The 19489-nt window shown below is 38.3% G+C and overlaps 1 protein-coding gene across 1 annotated transcript; it reads right to left on the bottom strand.

The window, feature by feature from the left end:
- Window positions 1-429: 429 nt before the first annotated feature.
- LOC144974483 (toll-like receptor 4) lies at window positions 430-18872 on the bottom strand. The gene is made up of 2 exons (XM_078917385.1): window positions 18771-18872; window positions 430-3705 (listed from the first exon to the last, which is right to left on the bottom strand). Exon 2 carries the CDS (start codon window positions 3531-3533, stop codon window positions 651-653), a length of 2883 nt encoding a protein of 960 aa, XP_078773511.1. The 5' UTR covers window positions 3534-3705; window positions 18771-18872; the 3' UTR covers window positions 430-650.
- Between the last annotated feature and the right edge of the window lie 617 nt (window positions 18873-19489).

The following is a 19489-nucleotide window of genomic DNA, read 5'->3' as shown; positions in this document are numbered from 1 at the left end:
CAGGGACAGTTACTAGATCTCTGTGTATATCTCAGAGAGATTTGCTGAGTAAAAGTGAAACTATACCTTGAGAAAGATTCCCTCATTTCCTGAGCATTCATTATGCCACCCTTCATGAATAAAAGATCAGCAGGAAAAGGACGATAATCTTGTATCCAGTCAACATTGATGCTTAAAACTTAGCACACCCTCTACAAAAGGTTAATAGAGACTTGTGCAAAATTTCATTTTTTCTGCACTAAGTAGTTCTGAAGTTAAGAAGGAGGGAAACTTATTTATTGAATGGACCTCGTATGGACACGAACCGAAGACTTACATGTCATTATCTGAGAATTAAAATGTTATATCACTGAACCATATGACATTAATGCAGGGATCTTAATCGGAAAAGTAGTCCTCATGGTATAAATCTTGTTGTTTGAGATGACATTTCTTTTTTTGTTTGTAAGTCAATATATTTAAACAAATTGGAAACTTTAAACGTACAAAGTTATATCGTTTCATTATGCTTCCTCGGGATATTGATTCAGTCTAAAACCTTTCCGATTACAGGAATGTGAAAACTGTACCACTTTCAATTTAAATACCCTCGCAATAAGCAATATGACAGAGGAAACATCCTCAACTTCAAACGATAACGCTATCGACCATCAGGAACGAATATGTCGAGCCAGTTTATTCCAAAAAGTTTTTAGCTGTCTTTCATTCATCCGGTTGACATCAGGAAATTCAATGTAAGTGTTATTTTTCAGGTTATAATATACCTCAATGTTATTTCTACTCTGCAGAATAGGGCCTTTCACCAAGAATATCAACACTCGTCTGCCAGTACGTCGAGCCTCTACGTTAGCCATCTGAATCTCGTATTCACACCATTTACTTTCCTGCATAGAATTAGTGAGAAGAACCAGAGTTTTTCTACTATTAGAAATAGCTTTGACAATGTTTGAACTAATCATTTCTCCTGGAAGAAATTCGTCTGTGTGATCAAGAACACTTACACCTCTTCTCCTTAACTCGGGTTTGATCGTGTTTATAATAAGCGCATGATCTCTACTGTCGTAGCAGATAAATGTATCAAACTGGAACTCCATCTCGGTTATATTTGGGTCTTTCTTAATATATAAGTACGCCACGTAATACCAATACCTAAGACTCCATCGGAACTTGTAGAGGATGGAACTAATTAAAGAAATAGCAGCCAAAGCTGAAACAATTATTACGACAAGTAACAGTAGAAAATGGCTTTTACATTCATTTGTAAGGAAATGAATCGTTTGGTTGTAGCCATGTTGCAAGATTTCCTTTGTAAAATCGTTATAATTACACTCATAGAGTTTAAACTCTTTATCAAATGCATTTGACTGTGCCATCCACTTAAGAAAACCTAAGTTCTGACATGTACACAATATTGGTGTTTTTTCCATGCATACACTTACTTTTTTGTGAGCCCTGATTAATGCATCAATGTGGGACCTGACAAACACAGGAAGGAAAACCAATCGAGTATTTTTCAGGCTAAGATATGTTAGTCGTTTCATTTTAGAAATATCTACCATAAAACTGCTCATTTCAGTGTTGTCATTCAGAAATAAAAATTCAAGATTTTTGAGCCCATGAAAAATGTTTCGGGGTAATCTGTAAATACGGTTAGTCGACAAGTCTAGAGATCTGAGATTTATCAATTTTGAGAACAAGAAATTATAGTCATTTTTAAAAAACCTCTCTCCAAGTGAATTACTCTGAAGTTCGAGTTTTTCCAAAGAAGTCAAGTTATCAAAGAATTGATTCGAGATCGATTCGACAAAACTGTTCGAGATCTCTAGTTGTTTGAGTCTATTAAATCCTATGATGGGTCCAATCAAGAACTTGAAATTGTTTTGTCCAATCAAAATTTGCTCAACAATGTTATTTGGATCCACCTCCCAGTAAGAAATGATGTAAGTCAACCCTGCATTACGCATCTCGATTGTCCTGAGATTTGGTGGAAAGGTGAGATTAAATCGTGAGTACCGGCCTTCATAGGACTCATCGTAAAGACTGCATTTAGCAGCAGTTGTTGTTGCCGCTGTTCCTTGAGGCGTAAGAACAGTATAGTCATTTTGTTGATTATATGGGTAAATTCTTGGTATCTGATATCGAAAACTGCCACCATTAAGTTTGATTATTTCTAGAGCTTTCATCTTATGCACATCTTTAAGATAGGTCCCAAACACAAAATGATTTCCACTGAGATCTAGAATTCTTAAATCAGGAGGCAACATACCGATCAATGAACGATCCACAGCAGCTAAGTTATTTTCCTGGTAGTTCAGATGTTTTATTGATTTTGGCATATTTTGGATAAACTTACTTTCCAAACAAATTCCTAAGGAATACCTATTCACAACTAAATGAAGATTCAAGTGCTCTAGCATGGTTGCATTTTGGAGGCCATAGAAGAGGGAGTGGAGATTTGATACATCAATGTCTTCGTTGTGTTTCAGACTTAACTTTCGGAGTTGTGTCAATGGAAGGAAGGCTCGTCTATCTAAATATTCACCAGTAATGAAACATGATTCCAATTTCAAATCTGTCAGTCCAGTGAGGTATTGAAATGTGTCTTTTCGTAGGTACTTAATGTGACAATACCCACGTTGGTATCCATTTATATGTAATCTTTTCAACGACTTCATTTCCTTAAATCCGACCCCAAAGACAGGATCGTACAAACCGTCCATAAGTAATGTAACTAAGTTTTGAAGCTTGGATAAAGCCACTTCGGGGTAAGTCAAATTACCATCTCTGGGATTGGGGTTATTGCCAGATATATTCAAACAACTAAGCATACTAAGATCGTTGAAAACATGGTCAGGAAAGTTTTTCTTTTCATATCGGAGTTGGTTGAATGCAATCTGAAGTGTTACAAGATTATTTAACCCATAAAACGAATAGTTGGAAAGAGAGCGGATGTTGTTCCGTGAGATTTGAAGATGTCTTAAATTCCTGTATCTTGACAATGCATAATCTGGTATATGCGATATCTGGTTGTATTTGAGACAAAGGTGAGTCAGAGATGTTGGCAGATCAGGAGGAATTTGAGTTAATTTCAAATGGTTGCATTTTGCGAGTCTACCATTTTTCAGAATCTTACAACGGTGTGCGGGTTGGTAATCATCTATAGTGTTCTTTATTTTATCGTCCACTTCTTCGTTTCGCTTGTCTCTAAACACAATGCTTGATTCTCCAGCGTCTCTTCTATGATATTCGTCATCGCCATTGTCATAATCATTATTGCAATCGTCATCCTCCTTGTAGAACTCTTCTACTTCCCAATCATCCTCTAAGTCGTGTAAAACGTCATCGAAACTACCGTGGCAACCGTCGTCGTCATGTTCAACATAATTTGATGCATCGGAATTTCCGTCTGAAGTTTTTATCGTTTGGCGCAAAACATGGCAGTGGCATTGGATGACGATGATTAACACGGTGACAATAAACAGTAGAAGTAATCTTTGTAAAATTAACGCCATTGTTCGTAACCTGCTGGCCATCAACGTAGAATGGGAATCCGCTGAATTGATGATCAAAATTACAAACGACAACAACAAAACAAAAAAAATCAACAACACAAAAAAAAAGAGGTAAAAAAAAAAAAAAAACAATGACGGGTTTCGTCGTTGATTGGTTGAAAACTTTGAGCACTTTGTCCGAAATGTAAAATGCCTGTTGGAAGAGAAGCCAGAAAACAAATATTTAAAACACATGTTATAACGCACATCACTCATAACAACACATTAGTGTTAAATTAAAATTACAAAATGCTTGATTCGTTACTTTCAACAATGTTATGTAACAGTAATAACACAATGATTTGTTTTGAGGAGTCGATTTATTTAACTTTAGTCAAAGATTTCCCCTAATTTCATCAGTGGAAAGTCGGCCAAACACTGAGAAAAAAAAACTGCCAACACATTTTTAAAGTTTAGCAAGTAAGTAAATAAATAGTAAGTAAATAATGAATTTATATAGCGCCTAAACATCCACGTTAATCGTGCTCTGCGGCGCTTTACATAATAAAAATAAAAATAAAAATGTTTAAAAACAACAAAATTAAAAATCACGACACTACATGATACATAATAAGCATGCATACAAAAAACAGAATCAAAGCAACATCCATTTCATGAAAAATAAGCCTCGCGGAACAACTCAGTCTTCAGACATTTCCTGAAAGATGATAAGTTTTCACAGGACTTTGTCCGAGGACTAAGTGCGTTCGATAGGCGTGGAGCTATGAATGAAAAGGCTTTTTCACCGAAAGTGGATTTTGAGATGGTAACTTTTAGAAGTTGGGACTGAGATGATCTTAGATTTCGAGTGGGTTCATATTTTTTAATCAGTTCCTGCAAATATTCAGGAGCCAATCCATCCAGACATCTAAAAACATAGCACAATATTTTAAATTCTATCCTATACTTCACAGGAAGCCAGTGCAATTCCTGGAGAACTGGTGTTATACGATCTCTTTTTTTCGTTAATTTTATAAGTCTAGCCGCTTTATTTTTAATTTTTTTTGTAGTTGATGAATTAATCTACTTTGACAGCCAATGAGAAGGGAATTGCAATAATCTAATCTGCTAGTAATAAACGAATTAACAAGCATCTTTGTAATATCTTCGTCAATATAATGTCTGATTCTTCCAATGTTTCTAATGTGATAGTTCAGAAAAGTGAGTGGAGCAGGCACTTATGTTGGTAACAACACGATATGAAGTGAATAGAAAAGTGCCAGAAGACAATAGAGAATAAAATTTTTTTTCGCGGCGGTGGTGGGGTTTGAACCTTTGACCTTATTGGTACGACAACTCCGCCTGGCAGGTGAGAGCGTGGCTCTACCGTGTGAGCTATCCACGAACACAAAAATATTCGTTTCAAACCCAAAGTCATTTCTAGATCCCTCTCTCACCCACTTCTTGAGATCGCCGATTCGTTCACCACCATCGCGAAGTAATTTTGACCAGCAGTTAAGCTTAATAGCCAATATTCTCATCACAAACATATAACATAGAAACGATTGAGACATTGAGTATGCTCCGGTGTATGGGGTGAATTTTTTAATTCAGAAAAGTGAGTGGAGCAGGCACTTATGTTGGTAACAACAAGATATGAAGGGAGTAGAAAAGTGCCAGAAGACAATAGAGAATAAAAAATTTTTTCGCGGCGGTGGTGGGGTTCGAACTTTTCTACTCACTTCATATCTTGTTGTTACCAACATAAGTGCCTGCTCCACTCACTTTTCTGAATTAAAAAATTCACCCCATACACCGGAGCATACTCAATGTCTCAATCGTTTCTATGTTATATGTTTGTGATGAGAATATTGGCTATTAAGCTTAACTGCTGGTCAAAATTACTTCGCGATGGTGGTGAACGAATCGGCGATCTCAAGAAGTGGGTGAGAGAGGGATCTAGAAATGACTTTGGGTTTGAAACGAATATTTTTGTGTTCGTGGATAGCTCACACGGTAGAGCCACGCTCTCACCTGCCAGGCGGAGTTGTCGTACCAATAAGGTCGCAGGTTCGAACCCCACCTCCGCCGCGAAAAAAAATTTTATTCTCTATTGTCTTCTGGCACTTTTCTACTCACTTCATATCTTGTTGTTACCAACATAAGTGCCTGCTCCACTCACTTTTCTGAATTAAAAAATTCACCCCATACACCGGAGCATACTCAATGTCTCAATCGTTTCTATGTTATATGTTTGTGATGAGAATATTGGCTATTAAGCTTAACTGCTGGTCAAAATTACTTCGCGATGGTGGTGAACGAATCGGCGATCTCAAGAAGTGGGTGAGAGAGGGATCTAGAAATGACTATGGGTTTGAAACGAATATTTTTGTGTTCGTGGATAGCTCACACGGTAGAGCCACGCTCTCACCTGCCAGGCGGAGTTGTCGTACCAATAAGGTCGCAGGTTCGAACCCCACCACCGCTGCGAAAAAAATTTTTATTCTCTATTGTCTTCTGGCACTTTTCTATTCACTTCATATCGTAATGTGATAGTTACAACATTGGCATATTTTTTAACATGATCTTCCATGGATAACCCTTGATCTAAATACACCCCAAGATTTCTCACACAAGAACTAGGTTTAATAGCATTTTCACCCACTAGTATCTCATTTGTAGATATTTTTGAGAGTTGATGCCTATTTCCAAAAATTATCATTTCCGTCTTGTCATCATTAAATTTAAGTTTGTTTAGTTTCATCCAATCCTTTATGTTGGCAATGCAATTTTCCATAACAGATACTGATGACAGCTCTGGATCATTATTGAGTTTTGTATACAGCTGAGTGTCATCAGCATAAAAATGGAAATCAATGGGAAAAGTGGATAACATATGAGAGAGGGGAGCATGTAAAAAGGAGGGGGCCGAGAATAGATCCCTGAGGCACTCCACACGTTAATATGGATGGAGTTGATACATGGTTTTCTATAATAACTGACTGAGTTCTTTCAAACAAATATTCCTTTAACCAGCCCAAAGCTGTGCCACTGATATAAAATTGATCACGTAGTCTAGTTAAAAGTAAATTTTGATCGATAGTGTCGAATGCCGCACTTAAATCTCGTAAAACAAGCATCGCAGCACTTTTATTATCTATATCATTTACAATATCATTAACAACTTTAAGTAATGCCGTTTCCGTGCTATGGGAGGCTTTGTAGGCAGATTGAAATTTAACATTTAAGTCATTCGTCTCTAGATGGTTAATAATACGAGCAGCAATGACTTTTTCGATTAATTTTGAAATGGAATTTAAATTTGACACAGGTCTAAAATTATTTAACTCATTGCAGTCAAGATTTGCTTTTTTCTTCAGGGGCATATTTGGAAAATCGGGCAACGTTAGACTTTCATTTACGATAGATGCAATTGCTGGAGCAAGATACTTTGAACATGATTTTATGAGCCAAGTTGGTGTTTTATCTAGCGGGCATGATTTATTAGGCATATCTGACAAAATATTTTTAACTTCCTCTATTGTTACGGGTTCAAACGACGTTAACATTTTATAACTGGTGTTCATAGATTTAGTTGGTCGTGTCGTGCAGGTAAGTGTTGTGTCCTCCTGTAGTGTCTCTTCCGTTTATGTTGATCTTCCAGGCGATGTCACGTGCCTTGTCATTGTTGTTGTTTTCATTGGTGAAGTCATGCTTGTTGTTTCAACTCGTGATGTCGTGCTGGGATGTAGATTTGTGGGGCTGTCGTTCATCAAATACCGATTGTTTAACATGACCACCGTATCAAAAACTCTCGAACCTGAAACATTTATGGAAGAACTCAAGAAAGTCCCAGGTTTGATAGCTTTTGACAAGATGAATGTCATTTTAATGGATTTATGCCCAAGGACCGGTTTTCTGGCCAAAACTTTATTAATTTTTTTTCAGAGTTCTTTTGAGTTAACCTGTTCTTCTTAAAAACAAAACAAATAAAAACCCGATTGCATGTATAAAAAAATCTAGTCTTTAAAAAAAAATAGGAATGGGGGTCAACATTGTTCCATACTGATTTTTAAATTTTATCACCGAGCACAGAATTTCTGCCAAATATAAAAATAATAAAACTACTTTTCACAGATTGATATACAAGGAACTTGAAAACCTTTCTTGAATCAATTTAATAAACTATTGCCCGTCGATTCCAATGGTTATTTAGAATATCTGCTAAGGACTAATCGTGAGCCCAAGATTTGACCTCGGCCGTCTGATTTGCCATCATTTCGCCGCCCACCGGCACCGATTGTCACGAAATGTTATTATTAATGTTGTCTTAAGTTTATTGTGTACGCTTATCCCAATGTTATTCTTAGTTTGTAATGTCCCGATGTGATGATCATGTCGTATACGTCCTTTTGTTGTTGAATTCTGTGTAATAGATATAGGGACTGATCTTGGTATTGCGTAGGACCGCTTAAGTTGTTTTAATTTATGTTCGGAAATGTCATAGGTCATGGATTTTCCCGTGAGTCATTTCCGGGCACACAAAGAGAGACCATTTCTTTAAGTATTCTTTTCTTTTAAAATTCTGTTTCTTGGTTTTTGTAAAACTTTCATCCTTCCCATTCACCAGTTGGCCGTCCGACGATTCGGACGTATTTTAGTCTCTATGCAAAGTTCAGCCGATGCTGTTTTGCAAGAGTTGTACTTAATTTTATTAAAATCAAATTGTGATTTTAATTGTTACAGGCCTTGTGGTTGGTGGAATTATTCATTTGATTCAATCTTTCTTCTTATATTATGAGTTAATTAATACTAGTGATTTTCTAATTTAGTAGTTTGTGCCAAGCACGTTGGGCAGTGACCACGTGTTGAGAAGTTTATAGTGTTGTGATATGTGTAAAGGTGATCTAGTTTAAGTATTATTGCTTTTGTTTTTCTATGGTTAATTAAATATTGTTTTCTTTCCCATTCTAATGGGCCTGATGATCTGGGGCCAAAGCCAAAGAAACTATTCGATGAATTAACTTTAACCCTTTTGAATTTTGGATGTAAGACTTTTCTTCGTTTGATTTGTGTCCAAAGCCAGAACATTTTAACAGCCTTATCCTTGGCCGATGCCATCGATATTATACCATATGAATATTGTTCATATCCGGCCAAAGCCGTGGACATTTTAGTTGTATTGTCATAAGGCCGACGCCTTAGATTCAAAGAGAGGTTGGACAGTACGAATTGTGACAGTAGAAAGAAAGGACGACAGACTGCATCATCTCGACAAGAGGAAGAAGCCCTGACGGACCTGTGACGGACAGTTCATATTGTGTTCTATCTGTTCTGTAAAGGTAAGGGGCCCCACCTTCTTGTGAAATCTGTTTGTGACTTATGTGACTTATTCATTGTTCCACGTTCATCGTTACTGTCTCGTGAATTGAGTGTTCGTCATTACATGTGCGAATGAGAGAGAGAGTGTGAGAGAGTAATTTGCATTAATAAATTATATGAAATATGAAAATTTACTTATCATTCGTTGATTGTTAGTTTGTTGGGCTGGTCAATTTGTTGGACGTTAGCAACCCTTTAAGGCCATTGACTGGGACGGAGGTTCTGCAGACCACCGACTCACTCTTTGGCATTGTCACTTTGTGACATTTTTGGTGGAGCTGCCGGGTATTTTTGCTGATGTTTAACAGATTGATTTTTGTCTAATACTGATGATCAGGGGGTGATTTGTAATTGACTCTCACCTCATCCGTTACTCACTTATAAAGACAGTTTATATTTTTTTGACAGACGTAAGACTGTAAAGTCGTATTCCATGACATTGAATAGGAACTTGCACTGTCATTGATTTATTGCCTTTTGTTAAAAGACATCGGCTAAGTTGAAACCTTCTGTTATTGTTGTCACTTGCTGGTTATCTTAAACCAGTTGTCTGTGGCTGAGATTTACGTGAATTGGGTCAGATTGACTTGTTATTTTAAACTGAGTTGGGAACAGGGAGCGTCGATACCCACTGTATCCCCGTGGTTGTTATATTATGAGAAGTGTTGTTACACATCATCGCTGATTATCTTATTTGCCATTAAAGGCGAGAAGAAATAATAATTGTTTGAAGTAAGTAATTATTGCAATATTTAATTCATTCGTTAGTTATACCCGAAGGTATATACATTTCCACTAGTTGATATTGTTGACTGATTTTCTATTTGTATAATTACAAAGACTTTGTTTTTAAGTTTCTCTTGCTTGCTCAAGTGTTTTAACTTCTTTGCTTCATTTTATTGAACTACATTGTCTTTTCCCTTCTTGAACCATCATGGATGTTGAGAAATTAATCAAACTCGGTGCTCAACTGGCATTGGAAGGTGAGGCTTTAAGGAAATGGGTAGATGAACAAATAAAGCAGGAAGAGGCTCGCAAGACGGATGCTCTGAATGAGGCCAAGGCGCGAAGGGAGCACGAGCGAGAACAAAGGGAGCACGAGCGAGAACAAAGGGAGCACGAAAGAGAGCAAAGAGAACACGATCGAGAATCGGCAAAGGAGGAGAGCGCCCGCGAAGAGAAGAAACTGGAGCTGAAAGCCGCTCTTTTGGAAAGAGAGTTGGAGTTGGAAAGACTGAAGGTACAGCATCCAACTCATGCCTCCTCCAGGACTCATGTGCCGTCGTCGTCGGTCGGGAAGAGCCCACGACTACCGCCGCTTGATGATAGGAGAGATGATGTCTCGAGTTACATCTCGCGATTTGAGAGGCATGCTTCTGCCAATAACTGGCACAGTTCTGACTGGGCAACCCACCTGGGTGCCCTACTGTCCGGAAAGGCCCTGGAAGTTTATACCCGTATGGACGAGGCCGATGCCAAAGACTTCGGGAAGGTCAGGGCGCTCTGCTCGCGCATTACAATTTGACGGAGGATGGGTTTGCCGCACGCTTCTGTACAAGTAGGCCAGAGCATGGAGAGCGTATGGGCCAATTTAAGATTAGAATTGCTGGGTACCTGGACAGGTGGATTTCTTTGGCGGGGAAAAACAAATCCGACGCTGAAGAGATTATAGATCTGATACTGAAGGAACAGCTAATCGATTCGTGTGGCCGGGATTTACATGTGTTTCTTAAGGAAAGGAAACCTGGGAACACGGAAGAAGTGGTCAAGTTGGCTGAAAATTATGTGGAGGCGCACGGTGCGATGAACGCCTATTCTAGGCCTCACTCGACCATGCCTAGGACGAGTAAGGAGCCATCATTGACAATTAAGCCGACGGAGGATGAGCGTCATATGAAGACAGTGGAAACGAGTCCAACGGGGGCTCAGAAGGACAAGCGGGTGACTTGTCATCGATGCTCCAAACCTGGTCATATCGCTCGCGATTGCCGTCAGAAGCCATACCAGCTCTCTGCTCTTCGAGCGGAAGTTCCGACTTGTGCATTTTGCAAACGACGGGGTCACACCGAAGAAAAATGCTGGAAGAAACGTGATCGAGTATCCCATACTGCGGCGTCATTGACCACAGAACTGGAGTGCAAAAATCACCACGGTTCCATGGAACTCAAATGTGGGTGCACTGTACCCGTGATCTCTGCAGCTTGCAGAGCCGATGACAACCATCAATTCTCGCGTATGCCAGTGGCAACAGGCTTCATTGACGGGAAGCGTGTGACTGTTCTGCGTGACAGCGGTTGTAGCTGCGTGGTGGTACGCAAGGGAATATTGTCACCAGATAAAGTGAGCGACAAGAAGGTACCGGTTTCGCTCCTTGATGGTAGCATTGCAACAGCTTCCGTGGTAGAGGCGGAGTTGAGATGTCCATACTACGATGGGCCGGTTTCGGCAATGCAAATGGACAACACATTATATGATGTGGTTGTCGGGAATATTCCCAATGCAAAATGCCCAGGGATTACCATAGGGGAAGTGAATGCGGTGGACACGAGGTCCGCTGCTGCGCACAAGAAGGGCAAGAAGCCCTTGACGACGCCGATTGCGTCAAATATCGATATCACTGTCAAGCAGTTAGTGGAGAAACAAACATAACGACCAGACACTGATGAAGTGCATGCAGATGGCACAGACCGGAGAGGTAAGACAGACTGGCCGATCTAACGAGACTTGGTATGGTTTCGAAGATGGTATCCTCGTCCGGTATTTTAGGCCAAAGCGGACCAATCATGGAGATGTCATGAGACAATTGGTCGTTCCGAAGGACCTTAGACCCACGGTCATGAAGTTGGGTCATGAAAATATACCTGCTGGGCACATGGCTGCAAAGAAGACTACTGGCCGGATTCTCAACGAGTTCTTCTGGCCCAGCGTGTGGACCGATGTCCAGAGATTTTGCCAGTCGTGTGACCGATGTCAGCGATCGGCACCTATAGGGTGAATACCCAAAGTGCCCCTTGGGACTGTTCCCTTGAGAGATGAATCGTATTGTCTGGGGTGCGCCAAAGCGTAGAGCGTTCTAACATGTAAACAGGAAACTGTTGTCAAGGGACCAACGTTACTCTGTTGTTGAGTGTGAATGTCTTGCTCTAGTTCGGGCAATACAGAAGTTGAGCACGTATCTGGCCGGGAGACAATCTGTCATTGAAACAGATCACGCGCCTCTTCTTTACTTGAATCGAGCAAAGTCCGAGAATGGCAGACTCATGCGTTGGACTCTGTTATTGAGTCAGTATCGGTTCACCCTGAGGTCTGTTAAGGGAACTGACAACCATGGGCCGGATTTCTTGTCTCGGGTGTGAATATTTCGTTCAAATTATTGTAACAAAAATCGTGTTTTTGTCTTAAGAAGGGGGCTGTGTCACGAAATGTTATTATTAATGTTGTCTTAAGTTTATTGTGTACGCTAATCCCAATGTTATTCTTAGTTTGTAATGTCCCGATGTGATGATCATGCCGTATACGTCCTTTTGTTGTTGAATTCTGTGTAATAGATATAGGGACTGATCTTGTATTGCGTAGGACCGCTTAAGTTGTTTTAATTTATGTTCGGAAATGTCATAGGTCATGGATTTTCCCGTGAGTCATTTCCGGCACACAAAGAGAGACCATTTCTTTAAGTATTCTTTTCTTTTAAAATTCTGTTTCTTGGTTTTTGTAAAACTTTCATCCTTCCCATTCACCAGTTGGCCGTCCGACGATTCGGACGTATTTTAGTCTCTATGCAAAGTTCAGCCGATGCTGTTTTGCAAGAGTTGTACTTAATTTTATTAAAATCAAATTGTGATTTTAATTGTTACGGCCTTGTGGTTGGTGGAATTATTCATTTGATTCAATCTTTCTGCTTATATTATGAGTTAATTAATACTAGTGATTTTCTAATTTAGTAGTTTGTGCCAAGCACGTTGGGCAGTGACCACGTGTTGAGAAGTTTATAGTGTTGTGATATGTGTAAAGGTGATCTAGTTTAAGTATTATTGCTTTGTTTTTCTATGGTTAATTAAATATTGTTTTCTTTCCCATTCTAGTGGGCCTGTTGATCTGGGGCCAAAGCCAAAGAAACTATTAGATGAATTAACTTTAACCCTTTTGAATTTTGGATGTAAGACTTTTTTCGTTTGATTTGTGTCCAAAGCCGAACATTTTAACAGCCTTATCCTTGGCCGATGCCATCGATATTATACCATATGAATATTGTTCATATCCGGCCAAAGCCGTGGACATTTTAGTTGTATTGTCATAAGGCCGACGCCTTAGATTCAAAGAGAGGTTGGACAGTACGAATTGTGACAGTAGAAAGAAAGGACGACAGACTGCATCATCTCGACAAGAGGAAGAAGCCCTGACGGACCTGTGACGGACAGTTCATATTGTGTTCTATCTGTTCTGTAAAGGTAAGGGGCCCCACCTTCTTGTGAAATCTGTTTGTGACTTATGTGACTTATTCATTGTTCCACGTTCATCGTTACTGTCTCGTGAATTGAGTGTTCGTCATTACATGTGCGAATGAGAGAGAGAGTGTGAGAGAGTAATTTGCATTAATAAATTATATGAAATATGAAAATTTACTTATCATTCGTTGATTGTTAGTTTGTTGGGCTGGTCAATTTGTTGGACGTTAGCAACCCTTTAAGGCCATTGACTGGGACGGAGGTTCTGCAGACCACCGACTCACTCTTTGGCATTGTCACTTTGTGACACCGATCAAAGCCGATGGCTGAAAAGATTGGTCTCGATCGACGTGTATATATTAGAGCTGTATCAGAATTGGTTGATATTGGTTTTGCAAATTTCGAGGGGTTTTTTTTTTATGGAAAGGTCTTTCGAACTCCAAGCCGCTCGGTTTGGTTTGCTATCTTGGCACAAACGAAACCAAAATGTCTTGATTTGTGACCTATACGTATCGTTTTGTGACCTAGATGTATCGTTTTGCGTGTGCAAGCCATGCGGGTAAGTACAGTGAGCGCTTGCCAGTCAGGAAAAAAAAAGAAACAACAAAGTCGCGTTTGAAAAAAACTAACCCGAAAAACCCCGACAACTTAACCTTTCAAAGGTGAATTTCAAACTTCATGAAAGAAAGTCTTACTGTTTTCATCAAAAGACAACCAATAGCAGTGCAATTATAATTTAATCGAACCCCGAGTCACAATATTCTTACTGCTCTTATGGTGGAAACGTTTTATTCTGCATTTTAAAAGAATAATATAAATGGAAGCTATTATTTGAAAACAACAAAAATAGTAAGGATCAATTGCAATAGACACACACCGTCCATCATTCCATCATCCTGTGACACTCCTACCTCACTTGCTAATCATAAAAATGTAAATAGCAATCAGAAATACTGCGTTGAAAAAAAGAAGATATAGGGTGTGTTTGTGTGTGTGGGGGGGGGGGGGGGGAATTCGATCTTACATTGACCCAACACAAAGAAACAATTATCTGAAAATAAAAATTAGCTTCGCTGTAGAGGGGTCAAAACACCTGCACGACAGGCAACCGTGACACTCCCATACACTTCATCAGTAGGCGACTGTCTCTCTTTCATACCCCCCCCCCCATGACCCTTCCCCTCATCCATTATCCCTACAATCCATCATCATCCATTGCTTGAGATGTTAATGCTACGATCTCAGGATAGAACGGAACTCCCTGCTCGGATTGTGAATTTTTTTCACTCTCGTTCAATTAAAACCAAGACATCGGGTAGCTTGTTAACAATTGGATGTGAATTGGTTTGAAAGCAATACAGTTCTAGTTCCGATTCAATACTCGATGAATCGGTTTGCTGCAAGGGTCTTGCGGTGTCCCGCCACAGCTCTAATGTATATATAGGGTGCGAGAGAGAAACAAAAACCGGGGAAAAAATAATATAACCCTTTTCCGTACAAAGTAGAAACCAAAAATATTCGAAAATCTACAAGTAACAAGAACAAAACATTAAATTAATCGTTTCCAAGTTTAATTTTTTTAAATGCTTTTTTTGGGGGGTAAGAAACTGTGCCGGTTGTACCTAACTTATATATAATATGTATATAGGGTAGCCCTATTCGTCCTTAAGGTCGAATATCATTAACCGTCATTGTCGTACGGAAGGACAAATAGTGTTGCTTGCACTATTCGTACTTCACACTAAAGCTGGGCAATAATCCGTTTTTGTTTTTGCTGAGCTAGATTCGAATCCACGTAATTCCATGATATATATCCTTATCGTATTAAATTTTTGATAAATCCCACCTCCTCTGCTTGTGAGTCAAATAATCAATTGAGTGTGTATGTGTGTTTGTTGTATGTATATGTGTGTGTGTGTGTGTGTGTTTGTATGTGTTAATTTCGTGGGGTTTTTTTCTTCTGGGATATGATTTTTATTCAAGAATGGAGATTGATTTCTTATTAGGAACTATTTTCGTGTTCTCCTATTGACAAGTATCCCGTTCAAATACCATCTTGAAAGTTTGGGTTGGATGGGCCAGAATTTCTTTGTTTTGGTTTTTCTTTTCTTTTTTTTTGGGGGGGGGGCTGTTTTTTTTTTCTTCTTTCGTTTGTTTATTTGTTTGATATGTGTGTGTGTGTGTGTGTGTGTGTGTGTGTGTTTTGCCTTTATTACATTTTTTTCAATCTATGAAGTGGGTTAGCACTCAGTAAGTATTTGTTTTAAATGACTAGTATTAAATTTGTCAAAAATATTATATTAATCATAATAGTATAAGCAGCGCAAAAGACATCAAAGTTTTGTATCTCTTGCTTAAGAAGCAGTTTTAAAAAAAATAATTATAATCTTGATAATTCAGTGAGTGCCATCAATAATGGCTTGAATTTAGCAAAAAGAATTCATTTATTTGAGCGATGTCGATACCAGACAGTTGCACAGTCTTGACTAGACTAGCTATATAACATAATGATATATTTAATTCGTGGAGAATTCAATGCGTTAATAAATTGGTAGTAAACGAGGTAATTGTATAGACGGGGTGGAATTTGGCTTTACAATACGCAAATTAATTCCAAAGCCGAAAGCAGAACTTTGCATTTAATCTAATCTCCATATAAGATGTCAATATATTAAAGGTTAATAAAGGACACTAATACCAAGTCCTCAATATTTTTCAGTACTTCGTTCTGTAGCTAATACTATTAAGTACTTGGTATCCACTTTTGCCCTGACGAGAAGTAGAATGTCTACGGGCTGAGATTTAAAATGTCTACGGGTTGAAACTGGGTGAAATAGAATGACACAGAACATAAAAGTCCAGTTCGGCCTAAGAACAATAACTTGGCTATGTTCTTTAACTCAGAACAAGGGGTAATGTTGTCAGGGGTGTTGGGGTTACTATTTTGATCTGGGTAGGAGTCCATGGATAACGTCAATATTAGAAATGTCTCTAATAAGTCTGATAAAGCTACGATTACTAGCCAAAAACAAATTCCTAACTTTAGTTTAAAATTATAAAATTAAAACACGGAAATATATACACAATAAGCTTGATATATATTAAACAATTGTTACAAGAAAAACAAATCCACGACTTTTGTCAATAATTCAGTACTCAAACAACTTTGTATGCAAATGTTATATTCCATAATATTTATATGTAATTTGGCTTATCTCCACTCAAGGTTGTATTTCAATAGATATTACTACAACTAAAGTGTGTCTATGTACGCAGTGATACAGACCTGCCAAGCATTCGTATTATAGTGGAATACTATAATAACATTTCGTAAAGGATTTGTGCTGTATTGTAGGTTAACAAATCATCCACATCGACGTGTACAAACACGCAGGTCTGACATCCGAACACACTTATGGGCCTAGTTTAACATTGTTGTATAATGGACAATATTTTGGGTCATTTTTTTTTAGATTTCCATTACAACAATGAGCCCATAAGGAACATCATTTTAAAAACCATCATCATCATTACCACAAGCACTTTTACAACAAAATCATTACCATCAGAATCGCTACCACCATCATTAAAAATTTGCACAATATCATAATTATCAGCACCACAATCAATATCACTACCATAGCATTATACCTACCATTACCATGGTCATATCAATTATTGCGACCACTAGCAAAATCATAACTATCATCTCAGCCACCATCACTCTAGGAAACAATCATTTTAAATATCAATACCATACGCGCACACTATAGCGTCACCATTGCCATCAACTTTATCACTCCAGCTTCTTGATCAGTGACACAACCCCTACCATCACTTCATCATCGTCGAAACAAGAACAACATCACTGCTCTCATCGTCACAAATAGTAACGAGTTTTTATAGAGCGCAATATCCGCTCAGTCTCAAAGCGCTTCACAGGGGGCCCCAGGCTAACAGCAACACTTAACATCCTACATGACGCCTGTTAGGCGATATTACATTTTTTTATCAGACAGAACAACGCAGTTAACGGCCTGGTACTCATTTTACATCTGAGTACGGTAAGAGTGTGAGTGAAGAGCCTCTTCCAAGGACTCAACTATGCGCCGAGCGAGGTTCAAACCCAGGATTTTCCAATCCGATAGCGAGTGTCATACCACAAGGCCTCATAGCAGCACATTCTTCTTCCTTATTTCACACTTTTTTTTGTTTCCTCTGTCGTGTTGTCTCTCGCTCCTTCTCTGTCTTTTCCTCTCTTTCGTGGTCTTCTTCTTCTTCTTCTTCTTCTTCTTCTTCTTCTTCTTCTTCTTCTTCTTCTTCTTCTTCTTCTTCCTCTTCTTCTCTCTCTCTCTTTCTCTCACTCACTCTCTCTATCTACCTCTCTCTCTCTCTCTCTCTCTCTCTCTCTCTCTCTCTCTCTCTCTTTCTTTCTTTCTACCTCCATGATTTCCACCACCACCACCACCACCGCCTCTAGATCTCTAATCATCACCATAATTGCCATAGCAAGCTAACTACGAAAACTGTTTAGGTCTTCCGAATGTATTTTAATTCTTCGGTGGTTGGCAGCTCTAAGTTGCACAGGCGATCAGAGAGTGTGTTTTTTTTTTTAAAGGGGGTGGTGGGGGAGGGAGAGGGATTGGTTATAATTTATGCAGTCGCAGGCTGCGGTGTATCTGTGTCGTTGTCTCCTTTTGTTATTTTTTTTTCCTTTTTTTTTTCGGTGAGACAGGAAATTGGAGAAAAAAGGGGGAGGGGGGGGAAGAAGAAAGAAGAGAGAAAGAGAGAGAGAGAGAGAGAGAGAGAGAGAGAGAGAGAGAGAGAGAGAGAGAGAGAGCGAAAAGGATAATAAAGAAAAGAGTAATCGAGTGGGTGGGGGGGGGGGATAGGCAAAGGAGGAACGATGAAGAGAGAGATAGAGAAGGGGGGGGGGGGGGAACGAAGGGAGAAAGAAAAGGTGACGGAGTGAAAGAGAAGAGGAAGATAAAGAGATAAAGAGAGGAAAGTACAAAGGAAAAGACAGGAGCGAGAGGGAAAATGAGAGAGTAGGCCTAAAGGAAAAATATGATAATAATAATAATATGATGATGATAATAATAATAATAATAATAAATAATAATAATATGATGATGATAATAATAATAATAATAATAATAATAATAATAATAATAATAATAATAATAATAATAATAATAATAATAATAATAATAATAATAATAATAATAAGTATATTATAATATAATCATATAATCATCATATCTATCATCATCATCATCATCATCATCATCATCATCATCATCATTTCATCATCATCATCATCTCATCATCATCATCATATCATTATTATATTATTATTATTATTATTATTATTATTATTATTATTATTATTATTATTATTATTATTATTATTATTATTCAGTTCGTTGTTTTAAAAATGAAAAGCAATTACCTTTATGTGCTGATATAATAGAATCCTAACACCGAATGAAAATAAAGCTTCCTTCAAAATAGCAACTGCATAATTTCTACCTCACTGCTAACACATGTACTTAAAAAGGGGAAATACTAGACAACAGGATGTGTTATCTAACAATACAACAATCCTTGTAATTCAAGTTGTTATACAACGAATGCATGCCCTGAATCAGGGCTGCCAAATAAATTTTATTTAATAACTAACCACTGCCAAAAACGATCCAGATTGCAGAAAAATGTGCTTGCCCACGATAGATAGTTCGAAGATGACGTCACTCATGTCTTTGTTATTGTTTTTTGCCATCCGCGTTTATGAGTAATGCTCACTGAATTGTTTTAACCCGACTATAAACGTTCATGGATACACACAGTTTTGTGTGTTTGTCCGTTATATTTCCGGATGGCAATGTTATGAGCTTCTTAGCCAAGCGCATACTATCCATATTCAGAAACAAACCAAAAAAAAAAAATACATAAATAAATAAATAAATAAATAAATAAATAAATAAATATACCGACTCAACCTCCTCTTTTAGGTCCACACCAACATCAGATGCCTTGAATGTGCTTTCTTAGGTCATATAGATAGTATGCGCTTGGCTAAGAAGCTCATAACATTGCCATCCGGAAGTATAACGGACCAACACACAAAACGGTGTGTATCCATGAACGTTTATAGTCGGGTTGATACAG

This window comes from Berghia stephanieae, chromosome 6 (genome assembly GCF_034508935.2).
Source record: "Berghia stephanieae isolate SIO BIC M18660-M18661 chromosome 6, UCSD_Bste_1.3, whole genome shotgun sequence".
In the NCBI taxonomy this organism is placed as follows: Eukaryota; Metazoa; Mollusca; class Gastropoda; order Nudibranchia; family Aeolidiidae; genus Berghia; species Berghia stephanieae.
This window is presented reverse-complemented; position numbering and strand designations above follow the sequence as displayed.